The 27,214-nt window shown below is 45.0% G+C and overlaps 1 protein-coding gene across 1 annotated transcript in view; it reads right to left on the bottom strand.

The window, feature by feature from the left end:
• Positions 1-5,498: 5,498 nt before the first annotated feature.
• TYMS (thymidylate synthetase) overlaps positions 5,499-27,214 on the bottom strand; it is a 42,310-nt gene continuing 20,594 nt past the window's right edge. Inside the window, exons 3-8 of the mRNA XM_068234724.1 lie at positions 26,082-26,155; positions 24,012-24,186; positions 23,799-23,900; positions 14,568-14,743; positions 11,829-11,900; positions 5,499-5,718 (exon numbers count right to left, since the gene is read on the bottom strand). Of these exons, the coding sequence (XP_068090825.1) occupies positions 5,581-5,718; positions 11,829-11,900; positions 14,568-14,743; positions 23,799-23,900; positions 24,012-24,186; positions 26,082-26,155 (737 nt within the window). The 3' untranslated portion in view covers positions 5,499-5,580. The remainder of the gene's footprint in view (positions 5,719-11,828; positions 11,901-14,567; positions 14,744-23,798; positions 23,901-24,011; positions 24,187-26,081; positions 26,156-27,214) is intronic.

A 27,214-nucleotide genomic window follows, 5' to 3' on the forward strand; every position in this document is an offset into this window, starting at 1 on the left:
AGCCCCTCAGACCACCTGTCCTCAAATTTGCAGATGCTTATACCCCTGAACAGTCATTTTAAGGCATTTGGTTTCCAGACTACTCCTCTTGGGCCCCTAAAATGCCAGGGCAGTATAGAAACCCCATAAGTGACCCCATTTTAGAAAGAAGACACCCTAAGGTATTCCGTTAGGTGTATGAGTTCATAGATTTTATTTTGTCGTTAGCAGAAACTGGTTTTATTTCAGAGAGTCATTTTCTGCTAACTTGTGACAAAAATAAAATCCATAAACTCACCACACTCCTAACGGAATACCTTGGTGTCTTTCTAAAATGAGGTCACTTGTGGGGTTCCTATACTGCCCTGGCATTTTAGGGGCCTTAAACCACGAGTAGTCTAGAAACCAAATGCCTCAAAATGAACTGTAAATAGGACGTTGGGCCCCTTAGCGCACCTAGGCTGAAAAAAAGTGTGTCACACGTATCGACGTACTCAGGAGTAGTATAATGTGTTTTGGGGTGTATTTTTACACATACCCATGCTGGGTGGGAGAAATCTCTGTAAATGGACAATTGTGCGTGGTTAAAAAAAAAAAAAAAGAAGATATTTCTCCCACCCAGCATGGGTATAGTAAAAATACACCCCAGAACATTATTTCTCCTGAGTACGGCGATACCACGTGTGACACTTTTTTTTTGCTAAGGGGCCTAACGTCCTATGAGCACCTTTAGGCTTTACAGGGGTGCTTACAATTTAGCACCCCCCCAAAATGCCAGGACAGTAAACACACCCCACAAATGACCCTATTTTGGAAAGTAGACATCCCAAAGTATTCAGAGAGGGGCATAATGAGTCTGTAGCAGATTTCATTTTTTTTGTCACAAGTTAGCAGAAATGGAAACCTTTTTTTGGTCAGTGTCATTTTCCGCTAACTTGTGACAAAATAAAATCTATGAACTTACATGCCTCTTAGTGAATACTTTGGGATGTCTTCTTTCCAAAATGGGGTCATTTGGGGGGGGGGGGGGGGGGGGTTATTTATACTATCCTGGAATTCTAGCACCTCATGAAACCTGACAGGTGCTCAGAAAAGTCAGAGATGCTTAAAATTGGGAAAATTCACTTTTTGCACCATAGTTTGTAAATGCTATAACTTTTACCCAAACCAATAAATATACACTTAAAGAGACTCTGAAGCGAGAATACATCTCGCTTCAGAGCTCATAGCTGCTAAACCGCCGCAATAGCGCCGCTAAACTGAGGTCCCTTGACCCCCAAACCCCCCACTGCAACACTTGGTCCCTCCTGGAGGCAGGGCTAACAGCTGCAGCCCTGCCTCCAGTCGCGTCTGTCAGCGCCGCATCACCGCCTCTCCCCCGCCCCTCTCAGTGAAGGAAGACTGAGAGGGGCGGGGGAGAGGCGGAGATACGTGCTGACAGACGCGCGCGGGGCAGGACTGCGGCGGTTAGCCCTGCCCTAACCAGGAAGCGCTCCCCCGCATTACAGAGGGGATTTGGGGGATCAGGGACCCCCGTTAAGCCGCGGGATAGCGCCGGTTTAGCAGGGGCACACATGCCCCTGCTAACTCTGAAGCGAGATTTATTCTCGCTTCACTCTCTAAGACATTTAGCACAATAAATTTGGGCAAAAATGTATATAGAAATTTTACTTTTTGAAAAATGTCAGCACAGAAAGTTAAAACATCTTTTTTGACAAAATGTATGTCTTTTTTTGATGAATATAATAACTGAAAATCACAGCAGCAATTAAATAGCACCAAAAGAAAACTGTATTAGTGACAAGAAAAGGAGGTAAAATTCATTTAGCTGGTAGGTTGTATGACCGAGCAATAAACCATTAACTGCAGTGGTCTGAATGGAAAAAAAGTGTCTAGTCCTTAAAGAGAATCTGTACTCTAATATTCTTACAATAAAAAGCATACCATTCTATTCCATATGTTCCCCTGTGCCCCTCAGTGCTGTTTCTGTCATTCCCTGCTGCAATCCTGGCTTGTAATTAACAGTTTTAGACAGTGTTTACAAACAAATGACTGGCTTCTAACCAGAGTATCATAGGCTGAGAACAGCTTACTGTGTGATTCATGCAGAGCTTGGAAGGGGTGTGTAAAGCTTCTGCCAATAACAAGCAGTGCTGCACATTCCACACATTCCAGCCTCTTGCTGACAGATACAACAGAGGAAAGAAGATAAGATTTATTACAGAGACAGTGCAACTAGAAAAGGTTGCAGTAAGAGATCAAATCAGAACAGGTATAGGAACTTATAGAATAGAAAAAATAAGGCTCAAAATTTTGTTAGTCTCTTTAAGGGGTTTTATGACTGCAGTCCTTAACTGGTTAAAAAAAAACGCAACACGCCCTAGGTGTGAACAAGCTCTAAGGGAAGAAATGACATCAGGATTGGCTTCAAAATAGCTACAGTTAATGAGAAATGCTAAAAAGAAAAGATGTTCTTTTTACTCTAGAAATCACTAAAATCAAAATGTGGACAGTGCAATACATACACTCACCTAAAGGATTATTAGGAACACCTGTTCAATTTTTCATTAATGCAAGTATCGAATCAACCAATGCTTCAATGCATTTAGGGGTGGGGTCCTGGTCAAGACAATCTCCTGAACTCCAAACAATGTCAGAATGGAAAAGACATTTTGAGCGTGATATGGTTGTTGGTGCCAGAGGGGCCGGTCTGAGTATTTCACAATCTGCTCAGTTACTGGGATTTTCACACACAACCACTTCTAGGGTTTACAAAGAATGGTGTGAAAAGGGAAAAACATCCTGTTTGCTGCAGTCCTGTGAGCGAAAATGCATTGTTGATGCTAGAGGTCAGAGGCGGATGGGCTACAACAGCAGAAGACTTCACCGGGTACCACTCATCTCCACTACAAAGAGGAAAAACAGGCTACAATTTGCACAAGCTCACCAAAATTGGACAGTTGAAGACTGGAAAAATGTTGCCTGGTCTGAGGAGTCTCAATAGTCAGAATTTGGCATAAACAGAATGAGAACATGGATCCATCATGCCTTGTTACCACTGCGCAGGGTGGTGGTGGTGTAATGGTGTATAAATAATTTATTGGCACACTTTTGGCCCCTTAGTGCCAATTGGGCATGGTTTAAATGCTTATCAAAACAATCAACAGTGCGCTAATGGAAAGTTGCAATAGATCGTGGTGCGCTGGTCAATGGCACCTGCATGGAATGAATCACAAAAAACACTTTCAAATTTGACCGCGCTCAGTCTATAACGATAAGAGGAGTGTTCTCTCCGGGGGGGGGTTACATATCTGGGAGCAAGTTAATTCTTTAAATTTGGTGCGCATCTGTACACAAAGATGATTCACAAAGCAGTGCTAACTGTTAGCACACTTGTGAAAAGCCCCTCTTCACGTCTAAACTCAGTCTAGGCGTAATAAAATCAACTCGCGTGCAAAGTCCCACACGCAAAACTGCACGCGTTAAACATTGCACCGCGATGCGCCGATAAGGTCGCATGGAGTGCAACCTTAACGTCGCACTATGGTGAGTCCGAGCGCGGGGGGGGGGGGGGGGAGGGGTTCCTGCACAGAGGAGAGTGAGGTGGAAGCGTTTTGGTTTACACTGGTATGGTGGAGGTGTCATCAGTAACTGGTTACGCTATGAGCCTTTTTCTTTCCCCTTATGTGCATGAATTTCGTGATGTCTGAGATGAAGTATTTTATTGGCTTGATCTGAACAGTATCAACCCGGTTTGTGCATTCCATCTGGTACCCTATATGGATGGTGACATTAACTGTATACCTCTTATCGTTAGACTCTGAGCGCGGTCAAATTTGAAAATGGTTTTAATGCCACAGGCTACATGAGCATAGTTTCTGTCCATCCCTTCATGACCACCATGCATCCATCCTCTGATGGCTACTTCCAGCAGGATAATGCACTGTCACAAAGCTCGAATCATTTCAAATTGGTTTCTTGAACATGACAATGAGTGCACTGTATTAAAATGCCCCCCCCCCCCCCAGATCTCAAACCAGTAAAGCATCTTTGGGATGTGATAGAACATGAGCTTCGTGCCCTGGATGTGCATCCCACAAATCTCCATCATCTGCAAGATGATTTCCTATCAATATGGGCCAACATTTCTAAAGAATGCTTTCAGCACCTTGTTGAATCAAGGTCACTTAGAATTAAGGCAGTTCTGAAGGTCAAACACCATATAGTATGGTGTTCCTAATAATCCTTTAGGTGAGTGTGTTATGTAAGTAAAGCAAGTATTTATCTACTTAATACGTTTGTTTGTTTTCTGATATAGTATGGCTGACAGCTCCTCTAAGTCTGACCCAACTTTGATTTAAAGCACAGGTGTCGAACACAAGGCCCAAAAGCTGAATGTGGCCTTCCTTGCCATTTTAAGGGACAATCGAAAGCTTCAAATGTGTATGATAGTAAGAATGACAGTACACTGCCTTTCCATTCAGAGAATGAATTTTTTTTCTGGTTAAAACAGTGCAGCAAAAGCCCATGGGACCCCCTCATTGGATCAAAATCCCCCCACCCCCCAGTGCCTGCTATTATACACACCCCTTTTCCCATAGCGTACAGCATAATATTTACCTGCTCCAGCGATGCGTCATGTCTCTTCTGTACACAATACTGCCATACATCCAGCTTTTGATCATGTGACAGGAACTGGAGGTATGCAGCATAAGCGTGTGGCTGTCAAGATCCAGTGCTGTGTTGGGTCTGATCTCGACAGCCACAAGCTTATGCTGCATATCTCCAGCTCCTGTGGCATGTCACATGATCAGAAACTGGATGTATGTCAGTATTGAGCGTACAGAAGAGACATGACGCGTCGCTGGAGCAGGTAAATAGTAAACTACTCCACTGCGTCACTCTGCTGAAGGGGGAAGGAGCAGGAACCCCCTCAACCCCCCCCCCCCCCCCCAATCACCATAGTTAGTAAAATTTTAGACAATTTGGAGTGCGACTTAAACTCAATCACTTCAGGGGCCAAAATCTAAAACGTAGTCTGACACCCCTGATTTAAATACCACCTAAAATCGCATGGTAAATAAAAAAACACTACGCAATATTAGTGTGTGGGGGATGTCCACAGACTCTTACCGCATTTTCTTTGTGTCAGCATCCCCCGCAGTTTCTCTAAAAGCCTCAGTTTGGGTCCCGTAAGTCCAGCGCCCTTTGACCTGGACATACATGGCTGCGCATGGCCAGTATGTCAGGTCAGTGCCTTGTGACCATGCTCCTCACTCGTGCACCTAGAGGAGCAAGGAACACAGCCACACGCAGTGACCTGCAGCATGTATGTCCGGGTTAAAGGGGCTTAGAGGACCCAAACAGGCTTCTAGAGTGAAAGGGAGGGGGGCGCTGGCACACAAGAGAGGTGTGGTAAGAGTCTGCACACCTCCCCACACACTAATAGAGTAGCATTTTTTATTTACCATTCGATTTAGGCATCTGTTAAACTGCAAGTCTCAAGTACAAAGGAATGATCCTGTTTACGTAAAATTTTATTTTGAGACAAACACATGGAAATTAACTTACTATACAAATACAAGTAAAATTCTATACAAATTACACAGCCATTTCCATCTTGATGGTTGGATGAGGATCATAGCCTTCAATCTGGAAATCTTCAGCTTTGAAGTCATTGATGTCTTCCACTTTCCGAAGGATCTTCAGCTTAGGAAATGGTCTTGGCTTTCTTTGAAGCTATAATGCAAAGTAAAGATTTAGCTGTTTCAAACTACTAGCGATGGGCTTCCGAGTAGGAAGCCACAAAAAAAATTAGTGAATAAAATGAGGCTTAATTGCCTCAAGTGTGCGGCTGGGAGAGAGGGGGTTACTTACCCATAAGTCAGTTGTCTTCTATGCGTTCCAAACTTGTTGCATGCGCACTTCCTCAAAGACAGAAGGATGAAGTGCGTGTTACTGAGTCTTGCAACGCGTCCAATAGGACGCATGCAAGACATTTGGAATGCATAGAAGACAACGGACTTATAGGTAAGTAACCTCTCTCCCAGTCGCACACCTGAGGCAATTAAGCCTCATTTTAATCACAAATTCAAGTGGCTTCCTACTCGGAAGCCCATCGCTACAAACTACCGACAACTCTATATTCTATACTGTCTAAAGTTCTGATGACTTGCAAAATGGAACCAGAATTACGAGCACACGCTCACACCCTCTCAGAATAGCAGTGCTTAAAGAACCTGAAGTGAGGCACATGGAGGCTGCCATATTTCTTTCTAAACAATGCCAGTTGCCTGGTGTCCTCATCTTTCTGGAATCAGTAGTGTCTGAATCGCACACCTGAAACAAGCATGCAGCTTTTCTAGTCAGACCTCAGTCAGAGCACCTGATCTGCTTGTTCAGGATCTGTGGCTAAAAGTATTAGAGGTAGAACAGTCAGGCAATTTGCATTGTTTAAAAGGCCTCAGGCTAGGAAAACACTAGGCAGAAATGCTACTCTTGCGGGAAAAAGAGCGTTTTTGCTGCTAATTAAAGTATATGGGCCGCCTGTAAAAATGCATATGCGAGTTTTACATTTTGCGTTTTTGAAAATACACAACTTGCTGCATAATTTTCAAAACGAGCCACATAATTTCTCAATTGAGATGCAAAGGAATGCATTTTTACATTTTTTTTTTTTATATATGTTACTCTATTTTACTCTATTGATTACGGAAATCAAAAAAAAAAAAAAATGCACCTCAAAAAAGTGCAGAAATTTTTTTTTGGCACTGCCTAGTGTGCTCCCAACCATAATTATGGCAGACTATATATCTCATCAGGTGTGCTATACAAGATTAAATGGGTAGAGGACCCCACAGAAATGATTGGCCGCTCCTTTTTATCCTAGACCAGTAGGCAAATTCTATACTCAGATACTGGCTTGAAGCTCGCCTCTCCCCTTGAAAAAAGACAACTGTAGTTAGAAGAATATGGAGGCTTCTATATTTTCCTGTTAAACAATACCAGCTGCCTCATATGCAGTAAACAGAGGCGCAAACAGAATAGAATGCGCAAAAAAAACAAACAAAAAATTTAGAAATGCTAAGGAGGCAGTGGTGGACTTACCGTATATACTCGCAAGCAAGCCGACCCGCATGTAAGCCGACCCCCCCACTTTTACCCCAAAAAACAGGAAAAAATGATTGACCCTCATGTAAGCCGGGGGTAGGAAACGCTGGCCGCGTGATCCCCCCAGTATGTCCCAGTATAGCTAGTATAGTGCCCAGTATAGGTAGGTAGTGCTCAGTATAGCAAGTAAAATGCCCCAGTATAGCTAGTATAGTGCTCATTATAGCTAGTATAGTGCTCAGTATAGCTAGTATAGTGCTCATTATAGCTAGTGAAGTGCCCCAGTTTAGCTAGTATAGTGCTCAGTATAGGTAGGTAGTACTCAGTATAGCTAGTAAAATGCCCCAGTATAGCTAGTATAGTGCTCAGTATAGCTAGTATAGTGCTCAGTATAGCTAGTATAGTGCTCAGTATAGCTAGTATAGTGCTCAGTATAGCTAGTATAGTGCTCAGTATAGCTAGTGAAGTGCCCCAGTTTAGCTAGTATAGTGCTCAGTATAGTTAGTATAGTGCCCCCAGTATAGCTAGTATAGTGCCCCCAGTATAGCTAGTATAGTGCCCCCAGTATAGCTAGTATAGTGCCCCCAGTATAGCTAGTATAGTGCCCCCAGTATAGCTAGTATAGTGCCCCCAGTATAGCTAGTATAGTGCCCCCAGTATAGCTAGTATAGTGCCCCCAGTATAGCTAGTATAGTGCCCCATTATAGCTAGTATAGTGCCCCCAGTATAGCTAGTATAGTGCCCCCAGTATAGCTAGTATAGTGCCCCCAGTATAGCTAGTATAGTGCCCCCAGTATAGCTAGTATAGTGCCCCATTATAGCTAGTATAGTGCCCCCAGTATAGCTAGTATAGTGCCCCCAGTATAGCTAGTATAGTGCCCCCAGTATAGCTAGTATAGTGCCCCATTATAGCTAGTATAGTGCCCCATATAGCTAGTATAGTGCCCCATATAGCTAGCATAATGCCCCAGTATGGGTGGGTAGGTGCTGTCCCTCCCCGCTCCCCCTGCGGCCGCCGCTGCTGCTATTACCTCAGGCGGCGCCGCTGCCTCTATCCCCGTCCTCCTCCGGTAGTAAGTCATTCACAGCAGCGCGCCTCTCGCTGCTGTGATGACGAGGAAACCATAGAGAGCGGCTTCCTGTAGCGTGATGCCGTTACTATGGGAACCGCTCTCTATGGTTTCCTGCGTCATCACAGCAGCGGGGGGCGCGCTGCTGTGAATGAGTTACCGGAGGAGGACGGGGATAGAGGCAGCGGCGCCGCCGCCTAAGGTAATAGCAGCGGTGGCCGCGGGGGGAGCGGGGAGGGACAGCACCTATCCACCCACCCACCCACCCACACACACATGACTCGCAAGCAAGCCGACCCCCCAACTTTTGGCCCACTTTTGGGGGGTCAAAAATTCGGCTTGCTTGCGAGTATATACGGTACCTCCCCAAAGCAGACATGAAACTGTCAATTTTCAAAAAGCATAATTAATATACTCCAAAACAATGATGCAATGGGTTTCACAGGTATAGTCCTGCTTCATCAGGCAATAAACAAAAGGAGCATTTTACAGTCATGTCAATAACACCTAGCGCCCATCACATACCAGTCACATACCTAATACCAGTTGCCTGGCAGCCCTGCTGATCTATTTGAATGCAGCAGTGTCTAAGTAACACCAGAAACAAGCATGCAGCTAATCTTATCTAATCATTTAAGGCCATGTGCGCTCCCGGCCACGGATCGTTAGCCTTTTCTGCCTCTTACGTCCCCCTAAAGCTAAGTACTCACGGGGGGACAATTGTAGCTGTCGCTGCACACGGGAGCGTGTGCGCGACAGTTCGGAGACAGTTCGGCGACAGCTCGTCGCCAAGTCCCTCTGCATACACACGGCAGCAGAGGGATTAGCGATGCGGCGGAAGCTGTCGCCGAGGTTCCTCCCCCCCGCCGGATGCTCCGTGTACTGTGTGTGGGTAGCTGTCGCTAGCCCGCATACACATGCGGAGCTAGCGACAGTTCCGGCGATGTTGCGGCGACGGCTGTAGCCGGCGATTGAACATGTCAATCGCCTGGCGACAGCTCCGACGGGCGACGGTTCGGGGCGCGCGCGTCACACACGGACGAACCGTCGCCGCAACACGCGTGTGCCACGTGGTTGCGGCGACGGCCGTACCCCGTGTGTATGAGCCTTAAGCGTACATGTTACGATTAGAGTGACGTTATGTAAACAAACTCAGTTGCCATCTTGTGGCCAAAAAGTAAAGCTAAATCTACATGTAAAAAAAAAACATATTTACATAAAAAAATACTATGTACATCCCACCCTCCCAAAAATACCCAAATAAAAGGTTTAAAAAAAAAAAAAAAAAATTTAAAAAAAAATTACAATAAATAAAAAACCCGTGAATATTTACCTAAGGGTCTAGACTTTAAATATCAATGTAAAGATGAAATGTTTCTATTTTTTTTTTTTTAAATAATTATAAGCTTGTAAATAGTGATGGATGCAAAACAGATAAAAATGCACTTTTGTTTCCAAATAAAATAGTCGCCATACATTGTGATAGGGACATAATTTAAATGGTGTAATACCCGGGACCATTAGGCAAATACAATACTTGGGTTTTAATTATGGAGGCATGTATTATTTTAAAACTATAATGGCCGAAAACTGAGAAATAATGAATGAAAAAATAAGATATAGATCAGTTCATTGTGATAAGTAGTGATAAAGTTATAGGCTAATGAATGGGAGGTGATAATTGCTCAGATGCATAAAATAAAAACGACTGAATGCTTAAGTGGTTAAGTCAGATCTGACAAATCAGAAATACCTGATGTGCATATGCTTGTTTAGGGTCTATTGCTAAAAGTATTCGAGGCAGAGGATCAGGGGGATAGCCAGGCAATTGGTACTGCTTAAGGCTGGTTTCACAGTGGGACGTTACAGGCGCACGTTAGAGCAGCCTGTAACGCACCCCACCGCACAGTAATGAAAAATCAATGGGCTGTTCACAGAGCCCACGTTGCGTTAGTAACGCTGCGCCATAAGACAACGTACTGCATGCAGTACTTTATAAGCGGCAGAGCCGCGTTAGACTGCTTGCACATGCGCTGTAATGTTGGGGAGGAGCGGAGAGCGGCCAAGCACATGGCTAATTAATATTCATTGCACTCAGTGACGTGCAGTGTTTACTTCCTGGAGCGGCCGCTCTGTGCGGCGATTGGCCGGGCGGGACCACGTGATGCCGCATGCGTCCAAGAGTGCGCATCACGGACGCCAGAGTGAGCTGCACAACGCGGCTCACTCTGACGTCCACATTAGAGAGCACCAGGCGTTGCGTTTGGGGCACGTTATGCGACCATAACGTCCCCTAAAACGCAACGTCCTGGTGTGGAACCAGCCTAAAATAAATATGACAGCCTCCATACCACTCTTCAGTTGTCCTTTCAGACAGACAGGAGGAAACCTGGCCACACCACCTCCCTAAAGGCTTTTAAACCAAACCCTTCCACACAGTTTACCAGGTCTCTTTGGGGACGGTCCTCCTACTCTTAAATGATTTGAAGCTACATGTCCTGTGTCTCACACCTCTTATATGGTACTTTTTCATATTATATTCAATTATTACAGATTGATCATAAAGCTAATGGGACCACCGGTGCCCGCTGCTGTCCTGGCTCCCACGTAGCGGTATTCGACCGTTTCGGTCAAATACCAGTCTCCGAGCCGAAGGGAGGCTTCGGAAACCCGAGCGCTCCCGAATACGGGCCGCTCGACACTGCGCACGCGCCCTATGACGCACTCGCGTGTGCGCCGCCTGTCTTCGGGAGGACTCTGCTCCTGAAGTCCCTTCGGCGTGGGATGAGAAAGGAGGAGCCAGCGCAGCACCGGGAGAGGGATGGCCCATTAGGACCGAGCCTTCCCTCTCCTTTAGGTGAAGTATCTGCTTTTTTTTTTTTAAACCGGGGTTACATTAGCTTTAAAAGGTTTCTCATCTGGGCTTCTTCCAGCGCCTAGAAATCTGTTAAAGCGGAACTGTGCCATGGAACCTAAGTCAGGCCTCTGCTCTCCCCTCCGGAAGATGGCGACCCGGGGCCGGGATCTTCTGCACATGGACACACACTTGTGATTGTGTTCCTGTTGCCAGGAGCGCTCTGCTCAGTACAATTCTCTCTGAACTGTGCAAGGGCTCCCAGTGGTGGGAGCGTGATCACGAGGCAAGTGGTGCAGCCGAGCAGAGGATCCCGACCCTGATCTTCCAGAGGAGAAAGTGGAGGCCTGGCTCAGAACAGTACCACGCCGTGGAACCTAACAAACTTCTAGGGGCTGGAAGAGGCCCCAGGTGAGTAAAACTTTTTTTTTTTAAACCGCAGGATGTATCCTTTAAGTATAATAAAAGGTTTTTTTGTTTTGTTTTTTTAAATATCTACCAATAAGGGTCATTAAGGATCACTTTAGTGGCCAAGTGTGCATGTGCGATTTAATTTCCTCCAATCCACTCACCAACATTTTTGCATGTGCTTAATATTTTTTATCATAAATGCTAGCAAGCTGTCTCCTAAGAAGCATAATCCTGATTAAACTGTTACAGACAAGGATAAACATACATAAATACACAATCAAAAAAAAAAAAAAAAAAAAAAAACAAGAATACATCAAAATCCAATGTGTAACAGGTTATTCACAACTTTTTATAAGCCAAGAAGTAGTAAAAAAAAATGCACATTTCTATGTGTAAAAACGTACTTGTATTTTCAATGGCTCAACATGGTTGAGATATATGTGGGCATCTCCAAGGGTGTGGATAAATTCTCCAGGCTGCAAATGGGACAAAACAGTTTTAAGCCATTGACAGAAACCCGAGTGGCCTACCAATACTTTATACACCTTGTATTTTTGTTTACAACTATTATTAGATGCTTTACAACTTTATCATAAGATGCTAAATGCCTAAAAAAGAAACACAGAAAACGTCCTGCCAAACATGAGGTCACTTCCACAATGCACGCACTGGGGTTGGAGATCGCAGCGAGCCTTCCGGAGCAGCGTCCGGGGAGGGGGCAAGAGAGGAATAGGTGGACAACAGAAGGAGGCAGAGGGGGAGGTACAGAGCGACAGGAAGAAGCACAGAGGAACACTTAAGGCACGGGACAGAGTTGGCAGTGTTTCAACTTGAATACAATTTCAGGTTAAGAAGGAACCTACAGTCTCCATCTGGTTTGTTAATAGTGTAAAGTGAAAGAGATACGATGGCTGCAAGCTATCCTCTAGAAAAGAAAAAAAAAAAAAATACTTGCTTGATTGCCGTGCTTATACTTTCTGTATCACTGGCCAAGAAGGCATAAGCTGATCAGATATTCTGACCACACGGGCTAAATAAGAGTACAAAATGATTTAGAAACCTGCCTTCTACCATAGCAGGCAAGAAATGTCCTTGTTTCATTCACAGTATGCCCTCCATGTACTGTATATTATAGGATGTTTATATACAGGTAGTAAGTGTCTACAACTTGACATCAAATTAATGTAATCCTGGCAAAGCAGTACTGTATATACATCCCAGCAGAGGGAGGACTACACAATGAGCTAATTTGTGAGAGTTTGTTTACCAAGTTGTGTAACTCTGCCCACTTTAATATTTGTCAGCCTGTGCTTTCACTGGCCTTGTTTTTCAGCATTAAAGTTAGATATTTTTATGTATGCAAAGTGATGTAATAATTATTTCATATAAAGTCCCTTTTCTTTACAGAAAGATGAATTGAGGAACTGACATGTAACAGCATGAATTACACTATCCAATCAGCGGGTAGTTTGTGTTGGTAGTAAAGGGATGAACTTTGCCCTTCCTGTACTCAGCAGTTAGTAAAATTAGTTCTATGCCCACCTCCTTTTTTGGTGGACTATCTGGTTCACAGAACTGGATTGAATTACAAGTATTTCTACAGTCACTTTTCCTATGTATTTCATCTACATATTTGGGCTCGAGCTCAGCGGTAAAGCGGGATTGTCACCATAAAAATCAAATTTCAACAGCAACTGGTCTGAGTGTATTAAGTGATAACGGTGCTAATCCTGCATTCAAAACTTGTTCTGCCGTTATGGTTTGGAGTTATCACATACTTTAGGAGCACTGGTCCTTTAGGGCTCGTTTCCACTATCGCGAATCTGCATGCGTCCAACGCATGCAGATTCGCACATGTAATGCAAGTGAATGGACCTGTTTCCACTGTAGCGTTTGCGTGGTGCGTTTTTATGAGCGGTGAAAAAACGCACAAAAGAGCCAACGAATTCGCCTGCTAGTGGAATGCATGCGAATCGCCGCTAATGTATTTAATAGGGAAATCGCATGCGCTTTTTTACGCGTTATTTTACGCGATTACGCATGCGATTCCGCATAGGAACCAATGTAAATTAACACAGGCAGTGACATGGTTAAAAACGCACATAGCCTAACCTATGCGAAATCGCATGCGTAATCGCGTAAAATAACGCGTAAAAAAAACGCACCTGCATGCGATTTCTTCTGCGGTGGAATCCAGGCGATTCCGCACCGCTACAGTGGAAACGAGCCCTTAAAGGGAACCAGAGACGTTGGGGGAAAGGTTTTATACATACCTGGGGCTTCCTCCAGCCCCATAAGCCTGGATCGCTCCCACGCCGCCGTCCTCTGCTGCCTGGATCCCATCATTTTCGCGAGTCGGCCAGCGGACGCGGCCAATTGTCCGCATCACAGGGGCTCCCTCCATATACCTACGCGTGCGGCTGCATACTGCGCAGCCGCATGCGTAAGGGTATGGAGGGAGCCCCTGTGCATGCGGACAATTGGTCGTGTCCGCCAGAAGTGACGGGGCCCGGTAGCGGCGATACAGGAAGCGGAGGATTGTGGCGTGGGAGCGACCCGTGCTTATGGGGCTGGATGTATGTATAAAATCTATTCCTATTTTTCCCTACCCTTCCTCTCTGGTTCCCTTTAATAGTCAGTGCCAAACAGTTGAATGCTGGGGGTTCTTTCTATCTATAATATATTCCTCCTCTTCTATTTATTTCCCGGTCTAGCTGCTTATCTGAAACACGATCCCCTGCTCACTTGTGTTTACAAGCATGACTGAGGTGACTCAGTGATTGGAGAGAGAGAAAAAAAAAAAAAAAAAAAAAAAAAGAAGAAGAAAGACAGTTCCTAGTATACACCTCAGTGGGAGTGTCTGAAGACTCTGGGAGGAGGGCAGCTAATGAATACACAATAAGCAAGAGAAAGGGGGGGGGGACAAGAGTCAGGGAGGATATGAGGTCAGTATTAGCTTAGCAAGATGGCCACTGCCTAGAATAGAATTTTCTGCTTTTCCTTTATAAAATTCACAGGAATCATTATCTAAATATCACAATACATCTGTTAAGTAGAACTAGTATTTATTTACTTATATATGTGTTTTTTATTTCTATGTTAGCATGGGTGTCGCTTGTTCTTTAAAGTAAACTTGGAATTACCTGGAGACCTGTAACATGGGCAATCATGTAGGTCAGTAAAGCATAGCTGGCAATGTTGAACGGCACTCCTAGGCCCATGTCCCCTGATCGTTGGTATAACTGACAAGAGAGCTCATTGTTGATGACGTAGAACTGGCAGAGGGCATGGCAAGGGGGAAGTGCCATTCGAGGGAGATCTGCGAACAAAAACGCCATTAATATATATAGTATTTCTTACATAGACTGATTTTGTCAGTGGATTTGTATTTCAGTGAAAGCAGATAAGGCCATTACGATATATTCATAATCCTGTAAAGATCACATGCTAGTGTAGAAGGAGAACAGTTAATTTAAAACTATATAGTTTTCGGACTATAAGACGCACCTTTTCTCACCCAAAACTGCAGTGGGAAGGAGTCAGTGCATCTTATAGTCCAACTGTGCAGATGCAGAGTGCACAGCATAAGCAATTACCAATCCAGCTGCCACGCTCCTCTCCTTGTCCATCTGCAGCTGCTGTTAAAATCCTGTCTCTCTACACACTCCATTGCGGTGTCCGATCGTGCGGCCATATACTGCACCGGTCCAAGGGCTTTGTCCTTACTGGTGCCCTCTTACTGTGTGACCTAATGGTGCACATGCGCTGGGGTCACGCATAATGTGCAGCGCGCACACGCTGGGGGCCATGCAGACAGACGGGTACCTGTAACCCTGAAGTACAGCACTCTTGGAAGACTGGTGCAGAGTATAGCAGCACAATTGGACACAGCCACGGTGCGTGTAGAGTGGCCGGACGTTTACAGTGGCTCATCTGACACAGTGATGCAGCGGTGGCCCGGCTGGATCGGCGACTGCAGAAAAAGACAGAGGAGAGGAGTCTGGCGGCTGGATAAGAGCTTCCACTTATAGGTCTATAAAATGACATAGAGAAGCAGTTGTAGGTTAGTGTACCCGGGGGGAGGGGGGTGCATCAGAGTAGTGTAGAGCAGTGTAACTGATGGGCCATCAGGAGTTTGTGTAGTGTAACTGGTAAGGCAGCAGGGGTTAATGTAGCTTAGAGAGGCCTGATGATCAGGGAGGTGGGGTTAACTACACCCCATGCATGTAGAATTTGGAAATCCCCTTTCATTTTGGCACCCTACCCATTTAGAAGAAGTGTTAAGATTAAAGTGTACCCAAGGCATCATGTGACATGATGAGATAAACTTGTGTGTACAGTGCAAATCATCAATAACCAGGCTGTTTTTCTTGTTTTATTTTGCTGTGTGAAAGAGTTAATTTTCAGGCATGCAAGTGAAGTGAATAAAGTAAACCTAACTGATAAGCAAATTACAGCCATTCAAGTTTTCCTGGCAGAATAAAACTTCAGAGCGCAGGGGAAAGATACAAAAAAGTTCAATAGTTCATGTATTTTAACTCTGGGACACTTATTAGATTGCCATTGAGCAGAGACAATAAAACACTCAATCTACTTTGTAAATGTTTAAAACCATGGGATATCTAAAACAATTTTTGGGGAGTAGGGGGATAAACAATTGTTTATCTCAGTTTAGGTTCACGTTTATTAAAAACAACGTTTTTTTGCCTATCTGTATTCCTTTTTCATCTCAATTGGGGATCTCTTTTTTTTTTTTTTTTTTACTATAATTAAGAAAAAAAATGCAAAACACTGAAGCCAAGATTTTCTACGTAGTGCAGATGACCATGGCCAGCATCTCTGTAAAAAAATCCTCAAGCTGATTTATGCAACGTACTGTGCAAGGTTTCAGGATGCTGGGCAGCAGGACCATAGACACTATTTCCTGTCAAATCCATGGCAGCATACTATGGGTTAACCCCGCCCCTCAACCAATCAGGACGTATCTATAAATCTTTCCACCCCAACATGGCTCCCTGCTTTTTTTCCTTTGTCCGAGCTGTCAGGACTGGTCGTACATTTCAAAGTACAAGGTTTTTATTTTTTGGCCTTACCTGACTGTATTTATGCAGTCTCCGTGCAGGGTGCCTCCCCTCGCGCGAAACTCCCTCTGAGAACCTCTAAACGAGAGTGTGAGTGGAGATCCCCGTCTGCTGATCTCTCTGGGGAGGAGTGGAAGCCACATACAATATTCTTGGCGGCGGCATAGCTGCAATGCAGCTTCGCTTGGGTAGAACTGGCACCAGGGAGCTGAGGCTGGCTACTTCCTAGGAGGGCGTGTACTCCTCGCTCTGTGCGCTCCACGGACTGAAGGCAGTGTCAGAGAAGTCACATGACTGGGGCTTCCAGGAAGTGGGCGGAGCTATGACGTCACCCACTCAGGAAGCATAAAGACACTATGGCTGTGCATAGTAGATGCTGCTGGCTGGGAGGAGAGCGTGCTTAGTCTGCTGGGAAATGTAAGTGCTATGGATTCTACTACTCCTGTTTGGCTATAAGCTGTGCTACTGTCTTTGGAGCAATATGTGGAGAATGGTTAGCGCTGCAGGCTCACAGTAATGTTCTTTTCTTATGGTTGTTTTTTGCAGTATCCTCCTTGTGCTCCGTCGCAGGGGAAGTCAGGTACTTTATGTTTTGCATGACACATTTTTTATTAAGGCTGATGGCATGCATCAATTGCGGATTTTGATTATGCTGGGCTTTGCTTTTGTTTGTTACAGCACGCCGGTTTCTGAGGCACGTTAGATGTGTATTACCTCATCTGTGTAGCTGTGGTTTTCAGGTACATTTGTCTATTCAGTTTGTCAGCAGCATAAAGTTATGTGTCAGGGATGTGTATATACATATATATATATTTTTTTTTTCCCTCCAGCTCATGGTGCACCATTATTTTGTTTGTAGCTTTACGGAGAAAATAATGGAAGGTTCTACCGGTGACAGAGATCAGCACATTGATAATAGGTAAGGCCATAGACAGGTAGGTATTTAGGTAGGAATAATAGAGGTGAGGGGTTTGACTGTGGGACTCATACACGAATGTGTATTTTGTCTTCCCAGCCCTCAAGATAGAGCATCCACTTCCTCATCTTCTGGTCATAAAGCAACAGCAAAATCCAGTAGAGCTCCGCAGAAAAACCCGCAAAGCCTTACTAATATGCCAGATAAGAAGTACTGCTGGGCATGCGGGGAGAAAACAATGCCGGGAAAACTTGTGTGTATAGACTGTTTCTATTGTTTCCCCATGGAGGAGGAAAATCAGCAGCAGGACTTGCCAACACTAATTAAAGAGATAGTCCAGCAATCTTTAGAAGAACGCACTGCAGCGTCTTCGCCGGACAATCGGCCCATAAGTGGAGGCGCAAGTATTACTGATACGCTGCCCTCAATGGAAGAGGTGGAAGTGGAGGAGGAGTTTGATAGGTTTTCGATTTTGCACTTGTTGACCCTTTCATAAGATCAGTCAGGGAAGCCATACAGTGGGAAGAACCCCAGGAACCCCAAGCAAAGAAAATGAAATACTATCCGCATTTAAAAAGGAAGGTGGTGTCTTTTCCTATCATGGAAGAGGTTTCGGAGTTAGTAAAAGATGAGTGGTCCAGAATAGAGAAGATACCTGCTATGGGCAATCGTTTATCCAAGTTGAATCCTATTCAAGGTGAACTAGCGGCACAGTTAGAGGGACCACCCCTAGTCGATGCATCTGTAATGAGACTAGCCCGACATGTCACCCTACCAATAGAAGATTCGGTGGCGTTTAAAGACTCGCTGGACAGAAGGATGGATCAAGATTTGAAAAAAGCATATTTAAGTACGGGTGGAGCCTGTAAACCCGCGATAGCATTGACCTCGATAGCAAAAGCTATTAGAGTATGGGCAGATAACCTTGAGGGGGCAATCCAGGCTAACGCAGACAAACAAACGTTAATCGCAGGGTTAGAAGAATTCCGTATCGTGTCAGATTTCATAGGTGAAGCGTCGTTTGATATCCTGAGATGCGCCACGAGAGGTATGTTATATGATGTGACAGCAAAACGTGCAATGTGGTTGAAACTAGGCCTGAACGATATATCGTTTTTGGATCGAAATTGCGATCCCGGAAATGCCGATTCCGGGATCGCCATGGCAACGATATTCACCCCACTCTGCAGCCCGTGCAGCGGTCCCCTCTGCCGCTCTGTGCAGCGGCAGTTTGCGGTGGCTCATTGCATACATTTCTCCGAGTGGAGGCGGGACACTATCTCCCACAACTTCCGCCCACTGTGCAGCCAATCAGCGGAGCGGGCAGCAGGCTCCGCTCCGCCCGCAGGCTCTCCCACTCCTTCTCCTAACATTAGCTGGGCGGGTGGCAGACTCCGCCCACGTGGCTGTCAATCACACCGAGTGCTACGAGTGGCAGACTCCGCCCACCCCAGCTCGCAGGCTCTCACACTCCATCCCGGCGGCTCAATATTCCCTGCACCTCCACATCAATCATAAGCTGGGCAGGTGGCAGGCTGAGTCTGCTGCTGACAACCACTTATTTGTACTGGGTGATTTGTGTCACTTTTTTTTTTTTTTTTAAGTGGTATGATGAGCAGCTCTCACTTGGCAACTCCCTCCTCCCAGTGCTTCAACATCATTTGGCGGGCGGCAGACTCCACCCGCATGTGTGTCAATCAAACTATGAAACATGGCCAGCAGACTCCGCCCACACTCCTGTCAGTCAAGTTTTGTATGCCTCTGCCAGGCTGCAATGTGTGTCAGCGTGATAATGATGATGACTGCTGTGGTGTGGCCCACTGTGTGGTGATCAATTCTGCAAAGCTGAAGTGGGGGGCCTAGGGGCACTGTTGAATTTGAAAAATCGTGAATCGAAATCGAGATTTCTGACAGAAATCGTGCAATTCAATCTTTTCCTAAAATCGTTCAGGCCTAGTTGAAACCATGGTCGGCAGACTCGAATTCCAAGGCGGCGTGGTGTAGAATACCTTTTGACGGTAAGAATCTATTTGGTAGCAAGATGGATACGGCAATTGCTAGAGTTACGGGCGGTAGGTCTGGATTGCTCCCTCAAGACAGGCGACCTAACAGAAGACAAACAGATAAGAGACCGTTTCAGTCAAGAAGCAAAAATTACAGGCCTCAAAGAAGCAATCAGGGGTTTCGCAGGCAGTGGCAGGGAGCACAGTCAAATTTATCAAAGTATAACAAACAGCGAAACTCTACCTCTACGCAGAACGCCAAGTCATTCTGAGATAGTGCCCGCCCGTCTGGAGGCGGTTGGAGGACGACTACGCAACTATCTTCGGACTTGGGCGGACAAAATACAGGACTCTTGGGTCTTAAAGTGAAGGTCCAGGGAAACCTTGAAAAAAATAAAAATCCCTATCCACTTACCTGGGGCTTCCTCCAGCCCGTGGCAGGCAGGAGGTGCCCTCGCCGCCGCTCCAGAGGCTTCCGGTCGTCTTCGGTGGCCGACCCGACCTGGCCGGCTGCCAGGTCGGGCTCTTCTGCGCTCCATGGCCGGGCTCTTCTGGGTCCCACGCGGGCGCGCTGACGTGGGACGCAGAAGAGCCCGGCCATGGAGCGCAGAAGAGCCCGACCTGGCAGCCGGCCTGGCCAGGTCGGGTCGGCCACCGAAGACGACCGGAAGCCTCTGGAGCGGCGGCGAGGGCACCTCCTGCCTGCCACGGGCTGGAGGAAGCCCCAGGTAAGTGGATAGGGATTTTTATTTTTTTCAAGAGTTCCCTGAACCTTCCCTTTAAATACAATAGAATGGGGTCATTCATGGCACTTCAAAGATCTTCCCCCATTGGACCACGTTGTGCCAACACGAATACCACACAAGAAAGAGAAGGTATTAATACTCCAGCAATACATAAACGATTTAATACAGAAAAACGCTATCAGAGAAGTCCCACAGCAAGAGAGGAACAGGGGGTTTTACTCACCGCTATTCTTCGTCATCAAAAAATCAGATTTGCGACCGGTATTAGATCTAAGGCTCTTAAACATACAGATTCAGCAGGAAAAATTCAAAATGGAATCCCTACAGACCATCATTCCATCCATCCAGGTAGGAGATTGGCTATTGTCAGCGGATCTGGAAGATGCATATCTCCACGTCCCCATACATGCGCACTTTCAGAAATACTTAAGATTTGCAGTAGGAGAAATACATTTTCAGTTCCAGGTATTACCATTTGGTATATGTACGGCACCAAGAACGTTCATGAAGATATTGGTGACCGTAATAGCATTTCTAAGGGAGCAGAATCTGCGAGTACATCACTACCTGGACGACGTGTTATTAATAGCGGAGTCAGAGCACAAACTAATGAGACACAGGGACGTCCTCGTAAACACATTACAACAGTTTGGCTGGATAATAAATCTGAATAAGAGCCAGTTAGAGCCGAATCAAACATTGATTTTTCTAGGGGCATTGATCAATACGAAGAACAACACGGTATCCCTGCCGGAAGACAAGAAAGCACAGGTCAAACAGAGGATATTGGAGGTGATAAAACATCAACATTTACAGGCCAGGCAATTTATGAGAATTCTGGGCACTCTTTCGACGACAATTCCCATGGTAATGTGGGCAGCATGGAACATGAGGATATGCCAGAACAACTTCTTAAGGCAATGTAATGGGAAGGACCTATCCCAGAGGATCCATTTTCAATACAACATGAAGTCAGAACTAACATGGTGGCTACTGGATCACAACCTCAGCAGAAGTCACAGTATACAGATCACCGAATATTACTACATAACCGATGCGAGTCTCTGGGGCTGGGGAGCCCACACAGACACGAAGTATGTACAAGGTATGTGGAAAGAGCCTGTCAGTGGAGTCCCCGCGAATGTGTTAGAGATTCGAGCAGCACACAACGCACTTCTCAGTTTCAAGGGGGAGACCCGGAACAGAGCAGTGGTGCTCAGAATGGACAACTCCACAGCTGTCTCATATATAAACACCCAGGGTGGAATGCGGAGTCGGTCGCTACTAAAGGAAGTCTGCCCGATTATGGAATTGGCGCAACAGACACTGACCTCACTTCGGGCAGTACACATACCAGGAACGAAGAACACATTAGCAGACACTCTAAGCAGAAAATGGTTCGACAACAACGAGTGGGAATTGAACCAGGAAGTGTTCGATCAAATCTGCCAGAGATGGGGTCAACCGGAAGTGGACCTCATGACAACCCCGAACAACACCAAAGGTCGGAGATTCCTTTCCAGGTACAAGTTTTCACAGGCCTCAGGCTGGGATGCACTAACGGCGAAGTGGGATTTTCAACTAGCCTATGCCTTCCCTCCAGTCCCCCTCATCTATCGCCTGCTCAAGCGAATAATGATGGAGAAAACAACGTTGATTGTGGTAATACCATACTGGCCGAGAAGGCCTTGGTTTCCGATGTTGAAGAAACTAGCGGTGGAACCTCCATGGACACTACCATGTCCCAGGAATTTACTGACGCAGAGGGGCATAATTCATCCGGACCCCAAGGTGTTAGCTTTAACGGTTTGGAAGCTGAGAGGTCTAAATTAACAGCGTTAGGATGCTCGGAGGCAGTTACAGACACATTATTAAAAGCAAGGAAGGACTCCACTAATAAAACTTATCACAGTGTGTGGAACAAATTTATACAGTTTACTAAAGACAGAGCTTTGGACTCAAATGACCCTGAAATACCCACTATACTTGAGTTCCTGCAAAGGGGAGTAGACATGGGATTAGGAAGCCAGACTATAAAGGTCCAGATTTCGGCTTTGTCAGCACTGCTAGATCGTCGCCTAGCCACCAATCCACTGGTTTTACAGTTTACGAGGGCAGTAAGCAAATTAAGACCGGCAGTACATAATTTATACCCGCAGTGGGACCTACCCACAGTGCTAAGAGGTTTAGCAAAACCTCAGTTTGTACCATTAGAGCAGTGTAACCTGACTAATTTGACACTGAAGACAGTATTCTTAGTAGCCATAGCTTCGGCAAGACGGGTGTCGGAGATTCAAGCTCTAAGTTGGCTACCCCCTTACCTGCATTTCTTTCCGGACAGAGTAACACTGAGACCGGTGCCGCAATTCATACCAAAGGTGGCCACAAACTTTCATTTCGCACAAGAATGGAACTTACCTGTATTCATTGATAGGGAATCGGAAACATCAGCATGGAACATTCCAGAAATATTAAAACAGTATGTGGAGATTACAAAACCATTCCGCAAGTCAGACAGACTTTTTATAATCCCGGAAGGATATCGCAGGGGCAGGCGGCCTCCATATGGACCATAGCCACTTGGCTGGTTAGGGTTATACAGTCAGCCTACAGTATCATGGACGGTACTGCCCCAACAAGAGTAACAGCGCATTAGACGAGGGCAATCTCATCGTCATGGGCAGCGCAAGCAGGAGTTTCAGCAGAGGTCATATGCAGGGCGGCTAACTGGGCATCGGCCAATACATTTGTTAAGCACTATAAGGTAGACCCGGCTGCCTCTTCTACAGTTCATTTTGGCAAAAGGATATTTACAGCAGCCACAATGTCAGATACAGAATGAGAATGATGAGAATTTTCATGATCTGTTCAGTGTATATCAAATCATTATTATGAATTAGAAATTAAATGTGTGTAAGCAGCATATTGTGCCCTCCCGAGTCTTATTATTAGATGGATAATTAGATCCCATTGATGCTGCCATGGATTTGACAGGAAAACGAAAATTGTATACTTACCTTCGGTAATTTTCCTTTCCTGTCGAATAACCATGGCAGCATACGGGACACCCACCCTAGTAAGATGCAGTCTTAGATGGACATAGTTACAAAAGCAGGGAGCCATGTTGGGGTGGAAAGATTTATAGATACCAGTCCTGATTGGTTGAGGGGCGGGATTAACCCATAGTATGCTGCCATGGTTATTCGACAGGAAAGGAAAATTACCGAAGGTAAGTATACAATTTTCGTTATTTGGAGATAAGACTCACGTGGAATGAGTCTTTTCTCCCACTGGAGGTTAGTGTTATTTAGCGCCAGTTAAATTCTCAAGCAACCGGCAAGCACACACATACTGGAGGCTTTACTAGATATGAATTGTTCATGCAAGTAAAAGCTACAGAGGTCCATAAGTAAATGGTTAATATTTCATCAGAATATATTTAATGAGATCCCCTCTCTCTTCAGAGAATTACATTTTTTTTTGTGGACACGCCCAAAATAATGGAATGAATTGTTTGAACCACATCATATTTCTCCAACATTATTTTATGGAGCTCTCTTGCCTTTTGCCTAATGATGGTCTTATAACAAACTCTGTAGCTATTACACATTTATAAAGTATTGTCAACCTTTGGGATTCCAGCTGCACATGATGATCCTCCTGTCATCTGGATTAGTCTTAATTGTGTCAATGACTTTCTGTAACTGGTCGACTCCTTGCCCTGTGTAATCTAAAAAAAAAATAAAAACTTATGACCGTCTTAAAATATCAAGTTTTGCACGGGCTCAAAATGAGTCGAGAATGTTAGACGTCAAAGCATTCCTACTGTGGCCTAACTTACCTGTGTGATTATCTTTATATTCAGCACCAAAATGCCTCCACTGAAAGCCATAAACTGGCCCAAGGTCCCCTTCTTCTCGGGATGTGAAGCCTTGTTTGTCCAAAAACTCCCTGGAGCCATTCGCATCCCAGATTTTGACCCCCTTTGCAGAAAGCTCTTTCGCATTTGTAGAGCCCTATAAAATATACAGTTCAGCTAAATTGCTTAAACAGCACTAGTAAGGTCTCTATATCTGAATCTTCTAAGATAAGAAATCTATAGTGTGGAGGAGTTACTTGGAAAACGTGGGAGAGAAACTAAAAGGAGCTCTGACTTGGGCTGCTACTGTTTTTGCACAAATGTTTATTTCGCTCTGACTACTCTAACTAGGGGGTTTTGTGGGTGGTGGAGCTATAGTTTCTTTGCTAATACACCCTACAAAGCCTGCCATAGGCAGAACACGTTGGTATTGTAAGTGTAGATGTTTTTTCAGGTTTATCTTAAAGGGAAGGTCCAAGCAAAAAAAAAAAATGAGTTTCACTTACCTGGGGCTTCTACCAGCCCCATGTAGCCATCCTGTGCCCTCGTAGTCACTCACTGCTGCTCCAGTCCCCCGCTGGCAGCTTTCTGACCTCGGAGGTCAGGGCCACATTGCATACATTTTTACGCATTCCAGCTAGTGCAGGAACAAAAATTTACGCGTTGCACCACTAACGCATAAAAATGTATGTGTTAATGTTCCTGCACTAGCGGGAGTGTGTAAAAATGTACGCAATTCGGTCCTGACCTTCGAGGTCAGCAAGCTGCCAGCGGGGGACTGGAGCAGCAGTGACTGACTACGAGGGCACACGATGGCTGCATGTGGCTGGTAGAAGCCCCAGGTAAGTGAAACTCATTTTTTTTTTTTGCTTGGACCTTCCCTTTAAAAAAAAATTTCCATCAACATATTACATTAATTTCCATTTTTACATTAATTTGTATGTTTTTCACTTTTTCATTCATTCATTCATTCAGTTTGAACTACTATTCCTCATCATACCAGTCTTGTCGCAAACATAAGTCCAATGCATTTCACCTATTAGAGTGCACACATCAGCCCTATAGGTGTGCGCCCACTTCACCTATCCAGGCACTTGCGGTTGTGTCCCACATGGTATGCAACCTAAAGTGAGGGTAATTATTTTAAATTATTGTCTGATATCTATCTATCTATCTATCTATCTATCTATCCACACACACACGTTCTGAATATTGTGAAATGTGGCGTTCTGAGCAATATCCCATTCTTGGCACATTACTGACCCGAGGAAGTTGGCATGTAGCTCACGAAACGCATTGTCTTTTTCCTGCAAGAAACTATTTCTGAGAATAAAAGCTTAGACCTTATTCCTTAAGTAAGCCACCTCTCAACTTGTATATTGTTTTTACTTATTTTATACATCATTGGGCGGCTCCTACCCAGTTGTCCACAACTGAACTGTCGTTTAGTGCTTTTGAAAATAAAGAAAACCCTGATTATTCCCCATGGGAATAGCATCCAGTCCAAAACCTCTCAGATAAAAAAATAAAAAAAACGTAATTGTGCACATGAATCAGCTTATGTTTAAAGACAAAGGCTGCAAAATAAGTGTGAAAAAGCTCTTAATGTAAACCTCTGTTTTATTTATACAAGAATCAGTGGGTGCCGGGGTTAGTAACTCACCCGTAAATTATGTCTGAAACTCCACCCACCCTTGGCTGCTCAAAGTGTTTGCGACGCTACCACCTAAGTTGGCTGTCCTGCCCCCAGCAACGCAGGTGGCCACAGAGCTACGGAAACACTTTGGACAACTGAGGGAGGGAGGCAAAGACTTTTAGACATAAAAATTTACTGGCCAGCGGTGCATTACTAACCCTTGCACCCACTGATTTTTGCATAACTAAAACAGAGGTTTACATTACATATTTTCTATTTTACAACTTTGTTACTCTTTCAAGGTCCATATGCAATGGGTAAGTATGGCGATTATGGTAATTTATAAATCATTGTTTCTGCAATCCTATAAACATATCAAATGTTATTTGAAAACAGAATGTGAGTTAATAAAAGACCTCAATAAACCACAAAAGCTCCTCGAGCACTCCTTTCCAGAACACCCGCTTCGTTGTCAGCAAAGGGAACTGATCTAGTGGGGCAAGAAAAAAAATCAAATCACTAAGTACAATAAACATTTATAAGCACATAATACACATTTTAAGAGTTGTATGAGAGGCCAATAAGTTTACAGTCTCCACAGAGTCTCCACATTAGGTTTCATTAATTTTGAAAAATAATAAAGAAGCCCTTGGAACCAAACTAATGAATTCAGCATTGCTGAACTTTAAAGTGCATCTTTGTGATAAATTATGATTATGCATTTAAAATATATAACGCTTGCATATTTCTCAGCGCATTATACAGGGTATGGTTGTGTCACCAAGTGTCCCTTGGAGGAGGTCAGTCTGATCAGTGTAATTTATGGACGCAAGTAAAACCAGAGAAAACAATTTAGTTTCCTGGCGATTTTTTTATCCGCTCTGCGACCATGGCTGCAGAGTGGCTGCCCCAGGACCACCTAACGTGGAAGTGCATCATCTCTTGATGCGCAAGATTTGTCGGGAGCGAGCGCTCGTTCAAGCGCCGTTCCCTGCAGAGGGAGAGGAGGCTGCAGATATAAGCCTGGTAGGCTTCTGATCATCGCTTGGGGGGTAGTAAACAGCAATGCGGATCTCACGCAGTGCTGTAGAAGTGACAGCCTTGTCACAAAGGCCTCGAATTTCTGTGTGCTTATGTCCACTTTTCAGCAACATGTATCAATCTGTAACATTGATGTGCTAATAAAAAGCGGACAAAAAGCGCACTAAAAGTGGAAATGAGGCCTTAACTTTCCCTCAGGTGTGTGCACAATCTAATCCCTGCCGATCACTCTCTAGGGACAATTGAGGAGGGGGAGGGGGGATTAAAGGAAATAAGAGTTTGTTTTTAACCACTTAAGGACCAGGGGTGCTTTGCAGGATCTGTGCTGCGTGGGCTCTCCAGCCCACAGCACAGATCAGGAATAAGGCAGGGCGACCAGACTCCTTCCCCCCCCCCCCCCCCCGTTTTCCCACTGGGGGGGGGGGTGATCTGCTGGGGGGGGGGGGGTGATCTGCTGGGGGGGGGGGGGGGGTCTGATCGCCGCCGCTCCATGTGGCCAAGTGGGGGG

The sequence above is a fragment of the Hyperolius riggenbachi genome, chromosome 5, assembly GCF_040937935.1.
Source record: "Hyperolius riggenbachi isolate aHypRig1 chromosome 5, aHypRig1.pri, whole genome shotgun sequence".
Lineage (NCBI taxonomy): Eukaryota > Metazoa > Chordata > Amphibia > Anura > Hyperoliidae > Hyperolius > Hyperolius riggenbachi.